At 45.5% G+C, this 10503-nt stretch overlaps 1 protein-coding gene across 3 annotated transcripts; it reads left to right on the top strand.

The window, feature by feature from the left end:
* Nucleotides 1-685: 685 nt before the first annotated feature.
* On the top strand, nucleotides 686-6184 carry LOC147902622 (uncharacterized). 3 transcript variants are annotated; one of them, XM_087373663.1, is made up of 5 exons: nucleotides 686-2377; nucleotides 2483-2777; nucleotides 2996-3048; nucleotides 3203-3276; nucleotides 3440-6184. In XM_087373663.1, the coding sequence occupies exons 1-5, from the start codon at nucleotides 1413-1415 to the stop codon at nucleotides 5560-5562; spliced, it is 3510 nt and encodes a 1169-aa protein (XP_087229789.1). In that variant the 5' UTR covers nucleotides 686-1412; the 3' UTR covers nucleotides 5563-6184. The 3 variants fall into 3 exon arrangements, with proteins under 3 accessions (XP_087229789.1, XP_087229788.1, XP_087229787.1); XM_087373662.1 differs by having other exon boundaries at nucleotides 686-2777; nucleotides 3203-3243; XM_087373661.1 differs by having other exon boundaries at nucleotides 686-2777.
* The last annotated feature ends 4319 nt before the right edge of the window (nucleotides 6185-10503 follow it).

The raw sequence follows: 10503 nt of genomic DNA, 5'->3' as shown, positions 1-10503 counted from the left end.
AGTTAGTGGAATGTGAAGTCGTGGGAGGGAGGGTTAGTGGGGCTAGGGTGTTAGCGCACTTCCCCGCGCTCTTGCCATGGGTGAAAGTTTAGTAGTCACATCCAAAGGAGTACTGCAAGAAATAGGTCCACATGAAGGCTAGCATGATCTTAGATTGTGATCTTAATGATGGCATGATAGGACTTTGCACATGTTTGATATCTGTGGACCAAGTATAGCGCTTGGCCATTTGGAAGGCTAGGTTGGAATTCTCCAAAATCGTCAAGCCGGGCTTGTGTTGGACTGGCAGAGATTTTCACGAATCTGGCCCTTCTCTTGCATGGGACCTTCAAAATTTCATTGCAACAGGTTGATTTCCGTCGATCTGGCCTCTCTCCTGCATGGGGCCTTCAAAACTTCGTTGCAATAGGTTGATTTCCATCGATGTGGCCTTTCTGGTGCAAGGGGGGCCCTCAAAACTTGCAAGAGACGATAAAAATGAATGAACTCGACGATTTTTCTTTCTTGAAAGGGTAGCAGAGAGCACTCTGCAGCTAAAGTGTCTGCTGCAGGAGCAAAGGCAGATGGCCAAAAAAATATATAAGATGTGAGGTGGAGAGAGAGAGGGAGAGAGAGAGAGGGGGGGGGGGGGGGCAAAGTCTACCTCTTCTTCTATTCGTGTGCTGTGCAGCAGACTATACTGTACTGTAAAGCAAGCAAAAGCTTATCAGCTTTCTGACTTATCTCTCTTCTCTGTGAGTTATTGCCCTTCCTTGCCCTGCTCTGGAGTCTGAATCCCTTCCCGTTACCGTTTGCCTGCTTCTTCTGAGCACTTTCCCCTTGCAAGATCCTCCCCTGTACTACATACACCTTCAACAAGCCCTTCTTCCCTCACCCCCCACCACCACCCCCCCCCCACCCCCCCGTCTGCAGAGGCTTTCCCATAACCCTAGCCAATCATCTCTGCACCCCCTACCCCTTCTTCTTCCTCTCCAAAATCCCTTCCTTTCTCTACCTTTCCTGCTTTCTCCTCTCTCTCTCTCTCTCTCTCTCTCTCTCTCCCAATCCTTTCCCTTCTACTTTCTGGGCTTCCTGACGTCCTTTCCCTCACTACCCATCTCCCCCTTCTGGCTTGGCTTGCCTTTGGGCTCCTGCATTCCCTCTTCTCCCTCCTCCTCCTCTCAGTTTTGTCAAGAAACAGAGTGTTGCAGCATCTGTTTCCCGGCCTTTGGGCACCCGCATTTCCTCAGTTTTGGCAAGAAACAGAGTGTTTGCAGCAAGAACCCCACTTTTGGGCACTGCCCATCTTGCGCTCTCTCTCTCTCTCTCTCTCTGTCTCTGTCTCTCAGCCCTCTTTTCATGAAGCTCAGTTTCCTTGTTGCCACCATAGCCTCCCTCCCTGCCTGCATGTATAGACCAATTTTGCTTTAGATATGGCTCAGATTCGGTTATCTCCTTCTGCTCCTCCCGACCTCCGGGACCTTTCCTTCATGGATGCATCCCTTGCTCCCCCTCCCCTTCCTCCCCCTGACCCCCCGCATTCTTTCTCCTACCTTCTCTCCATGCAGGACATGATTCGATACCCTCCCGATTCAGCTGCCTATTCTTCATTTCCGGATCACGGTATTCAGTTCTCCCCTCTCATCTCTTCTCCTTGTTCCACTACCGATCACGACCACGGACTCATGGAGACCATCTCCGAGGACGATCGGGCAACTCTTCTGCCCATCATCCGGATTGCTTTTCCCTCTCTGAGGCATACAATGCAGGACCCATTTACTGCTTGGCAGAATACAGACGACCGACTCGTCGGAACTACTGATAGGATGAGGCACGTCAGTGAGTTAGAGGAGTTACATTACCAATCCTTGTTTATGGAGGAGTCCAAACACGAAACCGAGGGGGAAGCTTTCCAATACAATTTCAACCCGACGGTTCCTTTATCAGTGCAGCACTCTAGTGGTGTTTATGGGGTCCAGTCTCAGGAAGAACCCAGACATTGGCCTCTTGGATCAACTGGGGTGAGGGATGATAGAATTGAAAACCTGGAGAGCGCAGGCAAAATTGACGAGATGATATCCCGCCAAAGATCAGAACCTGGCGCATCCACCATAACGGACGACAGATTTTCTGTCTCGATAGGCTCGGGATGTGGAGGGCTCGAATATCCCTCCAGTTTTAACAGCGCCATTAACCTTGCCGATCATATAGCATTCAGGAATTCCTGGGCACAAGGACAAACCGCCCCTCCTGTGGATGAATCGAGCGACCTTATCCACGAGCGACAGTTTGGTAGTGGTCCATCGTCTATCTTCTGCAGGAGCCCTTGTTTAGAAATTAGGAGTTCGAAGAGCAGCGAAGCTGTTGAACAGTCGCATGACAGGCAAGCTCTAGAAAGGTCGCCAGCTCATACCAGCAAAGAATCTACCCCAATTATCACTTCAGAGCCTGAGGAGGGGACAAGTTTTGGGATGGGATCTGATGTGCTTTGTGGTTCTACCAGGCCAAATGAAGTACAGAACTATCCATTGAGAGCGTCCCAGGACCTTAGCCCTGTTGCTGTCTCCAAGCTTAATCATTTCAAATTCCCTGAGGTCAACCGCAAGCGAAGGAATGTTATCAAGAAGGCAGTCGGCTGGGTTAGGAAGAGAAGAACAGCACAATCCAGGGTCAGCCATAAACGGAAGTGTGGTTCTGGGTGTTGCACAGGCTGTGAACTGGGCTCGAAGAGGAGGAAAATTTCAGCTTACAGCGCTAGGGGAGTTGTTAGAAGCGCCCACTTTTCCACTCTTTCCCAGGTAATCATGATAGCTGTAGGAACCTTTATTATCTGTAGTACATTTTTCTGAGGTAGGTTATTATATAGTTTGCAGTGCGCCAAGACTTGTATTAATCTGTGTGGGTAACATTAGCAATTGCGAAGGCAATCGGCGAAGTTTTGAGTGTGTTTGAAGTCCTGTTAACGTGTTTTGAAACACGTGTAGTCTTCTCACCACATAACTTACCTTTATTACAGGTTCGAACCCTTTCAAAGGCAGCTCAGTCAACGAAGTATGTCAAACCTACCAGGTAATCATAATTATTACTGGTACTGTGGAAGAGGCTATCGTCAAGTGTGTAGGAAGAGTGAAACTTGAGCCCTGCAGTAAGTTAGCAAAATGAGTGGGGCTTTTTTAAAGCTATTCTTAAGCTGATTGATTTGTGCATTGCAAATGGAATGCAGAAAGTCAAGTATGGTCACTTCCTTGAACATGGATTCCTTAGGTATGATCAATTCCTTGAACACTGATTTCTCAGGTATGTGCAGGTGGCGTGCTTGACTGATTTTAATTGCAGCGTGTTGTTTCGGACTGCTGTAGGAGTGTGAAGAAACCTCTTTAATTTCATGAGCCTATGTGCCTCTCATCTGTGTTTGTTACTTTGTGATACTCATGATTTATGTATTCAACCTTTTTCCCAGCTATGGACACAAGCCCTATTCATACCGAGTCTTCACCTTTAACACAGGAGTGGGTGAATTCACCCTTATCAACAGCCTTATTTCTTGTGGTCTTGGAATCTGGAAGCAATGGTGTGACTGTTTGCGAGGCTTTGAGGAAACTGGTCAAACAGGACTGTTCAAAGCTTTTCAATTCCAACAGCCAACCTCGAGCAGTACAGGTCAAAATGGCCCTCAGAAGATGCCCTGATTTTAAAGAGCTCCACAGTCGCAGATTTATATTGAGGAACCGCAGAAAGCCAGATGACAGGAAACAAAATATTAAGGGTGCTGTACAGGAAGTAAACCAAATTGCTACAGATGAGCCTGGACCGGAGAAAACCATGGGTCCTTGTCAGAAAACACGAATATCTAGAGGATACTTGCAACAGTTAAAACGAACCTCTGTTGCATGTTCTTTGGAGGACCGAAAATGCCATGATCAGGAGCAAAAGTCCAGGCAGTGTCGAAAGACGGATGGAAAGCAATGGCGGTGTTCTCAACAAGCCAAGCCAGGCTTTCTGTACTGTGAGCACCATCACCAGTGCCGCAGCAAGGCAAAGATCAAGGGTCGCTCTCTAGGGAAAAATGCTCATAGAGACATGCAGGGTCAAAAGGGGAAGCAATCACACACAGAAGAAGAGTCTCAGACTGTGGCTGATAGTTGCTCAGGGCAAAGTAGGGAACATTCTCAGGGAGAGGAACCCAAACATAATCGTTGCCGTAGAACTGATGGCAGGCATTGGCAGTGCTCCAAGCAAGTTAAGCCAGGTTCTATCTACTGTGAGCATCATCAGGGACGGCTCAAGAAGGGGACGGCTAAGGGCAGTGGCCCTGGGCAGTTCACAGTTGCAAGGCAAGCAAAGCAGGAGCTGCAGATCACAGGACAGTGGGATGAAGACACTGCAGGCAATGGTATCAAGGGAAAGGCCAAAGGTAACACGCATGGATTTGTGTTGATCGGAAATGAACCAAAGCAAGATTTGCAGGGGTCAGCTGTGGATGGGTTGCCGATGGCAGGCTGGAAGGAGAAGGCGAAGGAAAATGTGCATGGACGTACTGCGATAGCTCAGGAAACACAGCGAGGGCTGCATGTTTCGGAGGCACATACTTTGAACAAGCCTCAGACTGGGGCTCATAGATCATCAGGAAAGTCTAAGGGTAGTGGGAACGGTCAAATGCCTGTAACTCGTGAGGCAAAACAAGAGATGACAGGGTTTAAGATGGGTGCTGCAGCTTATGGATGGAAGGGAAAGGCAAACCGCCATAGGCAAGGAGATGTTTCACAAGTGCTGCAGGTTGCTGTAGATATGTCCAAGTCTGCTGTTGACAGCTGGAAGAGGAAGGCAAATCCCAATCGACAGGCTCAGATCAGAAAAGAAAAAGATTCAAATCAAGCTTTGCAGGTAGGAGAACCAGTAAGTATGACCAGGTCTTCAGCTGCATTGAGTGGCCTCCGTTCTGCAGAAAAGAGTGGTGATGTGCAAGGCAAGGATGAGCAACCATTAGAAAGGTGTCACAGGAGAGATGGTAAGCAATGGCAGTGTTCCCAGCAATGCAAGCCTGGGCATATTTATTGTGACCACCATCAGCGACACCACTACCGCTCTAAAGGTAGGGCAGTATTAGGTGGGCAGACAAAGCTTTTAAAGCACAAAGAGCTGGACAACCAGTCTTTAGCGGGTGTAGAAGGATTTTCCAACTTAGATGGCAAGGACTGCTCTGTCAAACATAGGGGGCAGCTCCATTTAGGAGGGCAGTTACAAAGAGAGATGTCCTATATGAATGATCACACCCACAGTGCAGCTGCTACTGGCTCTAAATTCGGGGATGCAGATGAGCAGCACTTGAAGCGGTGCCACAGAACAGACGGAAAGGGGTGGCAATGTTCTCACCTTGCTAAGAATGGCTTCAATTACTGTGAACACCACCAAGGTTATTTGAGTAGGCGAACTACTCCCAAAAAGGAATCTAAAAAGGGGCGGGAAAACCAGAGCTTATCTGGTGTAGTAAAGAGCTCCTCTGACATCCTGGGAAGGGGATGTAGCTCTGGCAGTGAGATGCCTAAATTAACACACTCGTGCATGCAGCCTGCTGTTTTATGAGGGATACCATTTCAAGAGCAATGACTGCATGGTATATCATTGTAGCGGCCCTTTTATAATTCAGGATATGAGTGATTTTATGGAATCTCCACAATTCATCAACCTTGCCTGGGTACCCAGCCCTTCTGAGGAATGAACATTGTGATATCTATTATCGAATAATCAATCCTGTTCTGTTCCATGCTGGTTACAGATAATTCAATATCAAGCTCATAGTCAGGGAATTTGGTTCTTGCTTAGGGAGAGGAGAGAACCTTCTTTGCTTGAGGAATTTCTGTTTTTTTGTACAGTCAAAATATGTCTGGGAAGACTGCTGAAGGCAAACTTATGGCAGTTCCTTGGGATCTCAGTTTTGTTCAGTATCTTGTATGCAGCAACATAGCCTGGTGTTGCCGAAATCGGCTTACTAGGCAGACTGTTTGCCATTTTGTACCATAATCTGAGTTTTCATAAAAAGCTAGCTCTCACAAGGAACTTTTAAAATAGCCCCTTCTTGTGTGCCTGCTTTCAGCTAGATTAGCTTATGCTTGGATGCTGTAATATTGATAAATTTAGTGATTTGATTGTCTTTTTGCTGCTTACCTCCTCAAGTCCTCTCTCTCTCTCTCTCTCTCTCTCTCGCTCGCTCTCACATACACGCACTTTTTTTTTCGGGGGTGAAGGCCATGTAACTATACAATTACAATAAGCAGTTCCGAGAAAGGAACAGGCAATTACATCAGAAAATGGCATTATAGGACATAAGCAGGAGAATCTATCTGACAAGCACACAGACAATCATAAAATGATTGTTGTATTGACATCATTTTATGGAGGACCTGGATTTCAACTTGTGTGTGAAATTCTTCTAGGCAGAGGCCTTTGACATGTCACATTGTCTCCCTTTTATTTAGTCCATCCTTACTGCTTGCCATGTGTCATCCACATCCAGTCTTGGCCGGCGTCAGTCTGCAGTTCGTGTCAAGTCTGCTCTGTGTGCTGCTCTTTTTAGCTGTTCGCGTCTGTCGTCTCTTCGCCTGTCCTGTCAGTACATGCTTGGCGTTGTCGTGTCAGTCCAGGTTGCCTCTGCTCTGGGTCCATGAGTAGAGGTGCAAGTTGAAGTGCATCTGCCACGTGTCAGCAGGGCAGAGTCTGGGCGGATATTACATGGCACTCCAAAATTTTGCAAAGCAGGCACAGCCATGCAAGCATGTGGACTCTGACATGGACAGCATGGAGACTGATCTGCAGAGTGGATGTGCACAGGCAGAAGCTCGCAGCAGCAGACCAGAAAAAGACAACGGGCAGAAAGCAGACTGCAGCAGGACCTGACACAACAGACGTGGGTTGACAGGCGAGAACTGACGCACTGGCCAGATGCAGCAGACTGATGCAAGCAAACATGCGGGCTAATGCAAACAGTCGAGTCAGCTGTTTATACTATGCTCTACACCCACTGTTGGGTGCTGATGATGTCAGTGGGGATGCCATAGTAGCTAGTCCCTTCTATGCGTGATGGAGTTTATGGTTTCAACCTTATTACAGACTATCATGAGATTGGAACTGCACTATGTTGTGTTTTTAGAGCATGAGTTTGGGCATGTTCCTGGATTCATCTAGTTATATGCTTGTGCGGTATTAGCGGACATGCAAATTACACCTTGTGAAGGTTTCATCTATGTTGCGACCTGTTGGTATTGCGATAATTCTTTCTATCTTAAGTTGTGTGTTGCCCTAACACTAGATTTAGATGCTCATTTGGGAGACTAAAATGAAATTGTTTAGTCTTCACAAGCAGTTGTAGCTTGAATGAAGAGATTTTGGACGACTTCTTGATTAGCCATCTCCTTTAGTGCTAGCCTTTGTCATGGCTGAGTCTGCCCTTCACCTCTGGAGTGTGATAGAAACTCAGCATGAAGACTTTGTATAAATGGATGCTCAAGTATGTGTGAGTGTGTGGATTTGTATGTGTGAGAGCATATGTTTATACTATGCTCTGCACGCAAAATGATGACGTCAGTGGGGATGTCATAGTAGCTAGTCCTTGCTCTGCGTGATGGAATTATGGTTTTCAACCTTATGAGTGACTATCATGAGATTGAAATTGACTATGTTAAATTTCACCTTGTGAAGTTTTCGTCCATGTTGCGGGTATTGCGATAATTCTTTCTATGGCAAGTGGTGCGTTGCCCTATCAGCTAGATTTAGATGCTCGTCTGGGAGAGCTAAACTGAAATCGTTTAGTCTTCGCAAGCAGTTGTGGTATGTTTATGGTTTTCAACCTTATGAGTGACTATCATGAGATTGAAACTGCACTATGTTGTTTTTTTAGAGGATAAGTTTGGGCATGTTCCTGGATTCATGTAGTTATAAGAGCTCCTAGAGCTGTGATACAATGTTATAAATTGATGTGGTCACTTTTGTACATGCCACATCATCAAGAGCCATGTTCTAAGGGGACCCCATACCTCAATCGCATAGCCACTCCTTGGAGACTCATCCCATAGAATGGATACGGTTATTGAGGTATCCTTACTTCAATGCATTATATGCCTTCAAACTTGGGTTACCCACTTTGTATGTGGGATTAAGCTCTTGTGGGTATTGCCATATGTCCTTCTAAGGGTTCAAATTTAGCCCTTTACCCTTTTTAACACTTGCACCTTCATGCATTGATGATTGCACACATTTCAACAGCCTCTCTTTAGCAAAAAGCTGTCCAAGCCTGTTAGTGAGATTGTTGCATCTTATCATGTGGACTTAGGATTTCGGTAATAAACCAATTATTTCTTTTACACAACCAACCAGAGAGGTTCACAAATGGAAGGGATGTTATTTGCAGGCATGTGGATTCTGATGTAGAAAAGGATATTTGAAGAAAGCAACTTTTTTATTGGTTTTACTCGCTGGTAATTTGGGGATCCCCAGGTCCATCTCAGTTTTGTTTGTTGTCATGTAGGTAGACAGCTTGTAATTTTATACCAGAAAATGGTGTTTTACAAAAAAGTTAATCCAAAAAATTATAAAAGAACGTTTTATAGGCTACAAGGTTTTTACCCTCTCGTGCGCTGCGCTTTCCCCTAAGAGCAGCTTGTGCTTTTGATGAGGCCATTCTTTTTGTTCTGAGTAGTTTTATGATATGATTACATTCCTTGTTGTTTGCGCTCTCTCTCTCTCTCACACACACACACACTCTTTTTTTATATAGTGAAAAGTGCTTTATATTACTATCCCAGAAAAAACTGGTAAGCTGAAATATTACATCAAGAGAAAATTTCCATGTAGGACAAATATACATCCTGATCCATGCAGTGAGTTTGCAGACAATCAAAGAGCGATTGCTGCAAAGAACGGCGAAAGAAAACAAAAGTAGAAAAAACTGAATCACCAAACACTGTGTGGTTTCTAGCTTTCCAGAGAGTCCAAAGTGCCCTGTAGCGAACCCAAATGAAGAACAAGTCGAAATCCGGCCGTCTAGGAGAAATCCCAAATAATTAGAAAAGCTTGCCAAAAGAAGCCTAAGAGAATCTCAGTCTCAATCTGTGCCAAAGGAGGTCCAAGAAGCTCCGTGTTTGAGGGCAGTGCCAAAAGATATGAGATATAGATTCCCTCGGAGCTAAACACCGACGACGGATAGCTGCAGCAATACGTTTGCATTATAAAAATTGTCCAGATGGAATCACCCCCAAGAGAACCCACCATAGAAAGACCTGCTGTCTCAAGGGAACCTTGGAGTGCCAAATCTGCTTCAATCTCTTTCTCCACCATTTAACTGGATGATATGAAGCCTTATTCGACACCTAGGGTGGTGATCAACAGAACTTTATATAAAGAGAAGACTGTGATATGAGACAGCTTCAAAGGATGAATGGATGAGTATAAAGGAAGAATGGTCCAATCCTGAAGCCTGTCTTGAAGTTCTAAAGGCGGTACTGGCTGAAATGGCTGAAGCATTCGAGTAATGATTTGCCAAACAGGACGATAATGCATTCCCAATCCATATTTTGCAGCAGCCAAAGGGAAGGATAAAAGAGTGCCATCATCATTAAGAACATCAGCCACATTAGAAATCCCTTTTGCATTAAGAAAATAAGAGCGCTGAGGCTCCTGCAAGGCCAAGGGAGGAGAAAGAACCCGTGACCAGTGGTTGCTCTCAGCTTGCAAAGAGTTACCCTGTAGAGAATCTCATCCATTCCAGTGCAAATGTGAAAGAATATGCTTCCAATCCAGAAAAATCTGAGAAACCGCAGGGCACCCTTTGATTTTTCCTTCAATGCAGCCCAAAAGAAAATCCCATTGTGTGGGGTGCCAAAAGACCAAAAGCAGGAGTCGTGATGTGATCAAGTAAAGAGTGCATCATAGCATCCCATGGCTGATCATCTTGAAGAAACTGAAGCATCATTTTGCCTTTGTGGGCTAGAATATGCACATGAATATTAAGAATATTCAGCCCTCCGTGCAATTTGGGTGAGCATAATCTCTGTACTGGAAGTAACCGCAAGCTTTTCTTGCCATGCTTTGACTGCTAGAAAATCTCTATAATGGGGGACATGAAGGAAGATAGATCCTTCTTAGTGAAAAATATCAATGGCAGATAAAACTAAATATAAGCCACTAAGATAGATTGAACAATGCGAAGACGGACGTGCAACGGCCAAGTAGCCAGCTTCCAATATTCCAATTTTTTCTTCAATTTAACAAGAACCCAATCCTCACACGCACGCACACACACACACACGCGCGCGCGCGCACACACACACACACACACACACACACGTGCGTGCACACACATTGTGTCTTGTGTCTTTTATTTTGTTTTAGGCTGTGTACTATCTCCTGTTCTTGTAGAATGTGCTCACCTTCTTATGGGCATTATGACAATCATCATCATCATCACCATATCATCATCTCTCTCTCTTTCCCACCCCACGCCCCCCCCTTCTTCAGTCACCTTCCCTCTCT

The sequence above is a fragment of the Dipteris shenzhenensis genome, chromosome 4 (genome assembly GCF_047967505.1).
Source record: "Dipteris shenzhenensis isolate YYH24624 ecotype China chromosome 4, Dip_SZ_1.0, whole genome shotgun sequence".
In the NCBI taxonomy this organism is placed as follows: domain Eukaryota; kingdom Viridiplantae; phylum Streptophyta; class Polypodiopsida; order Gleicheniales; family Dipteridaceae; genus Dipteris; species Dipteris shenzhenensis.
The sequence above is the reverse complement of the archived record's forward strand: the minus strand, read 5'-3'. Positions and strand labels throughout refer to the sequence as shown.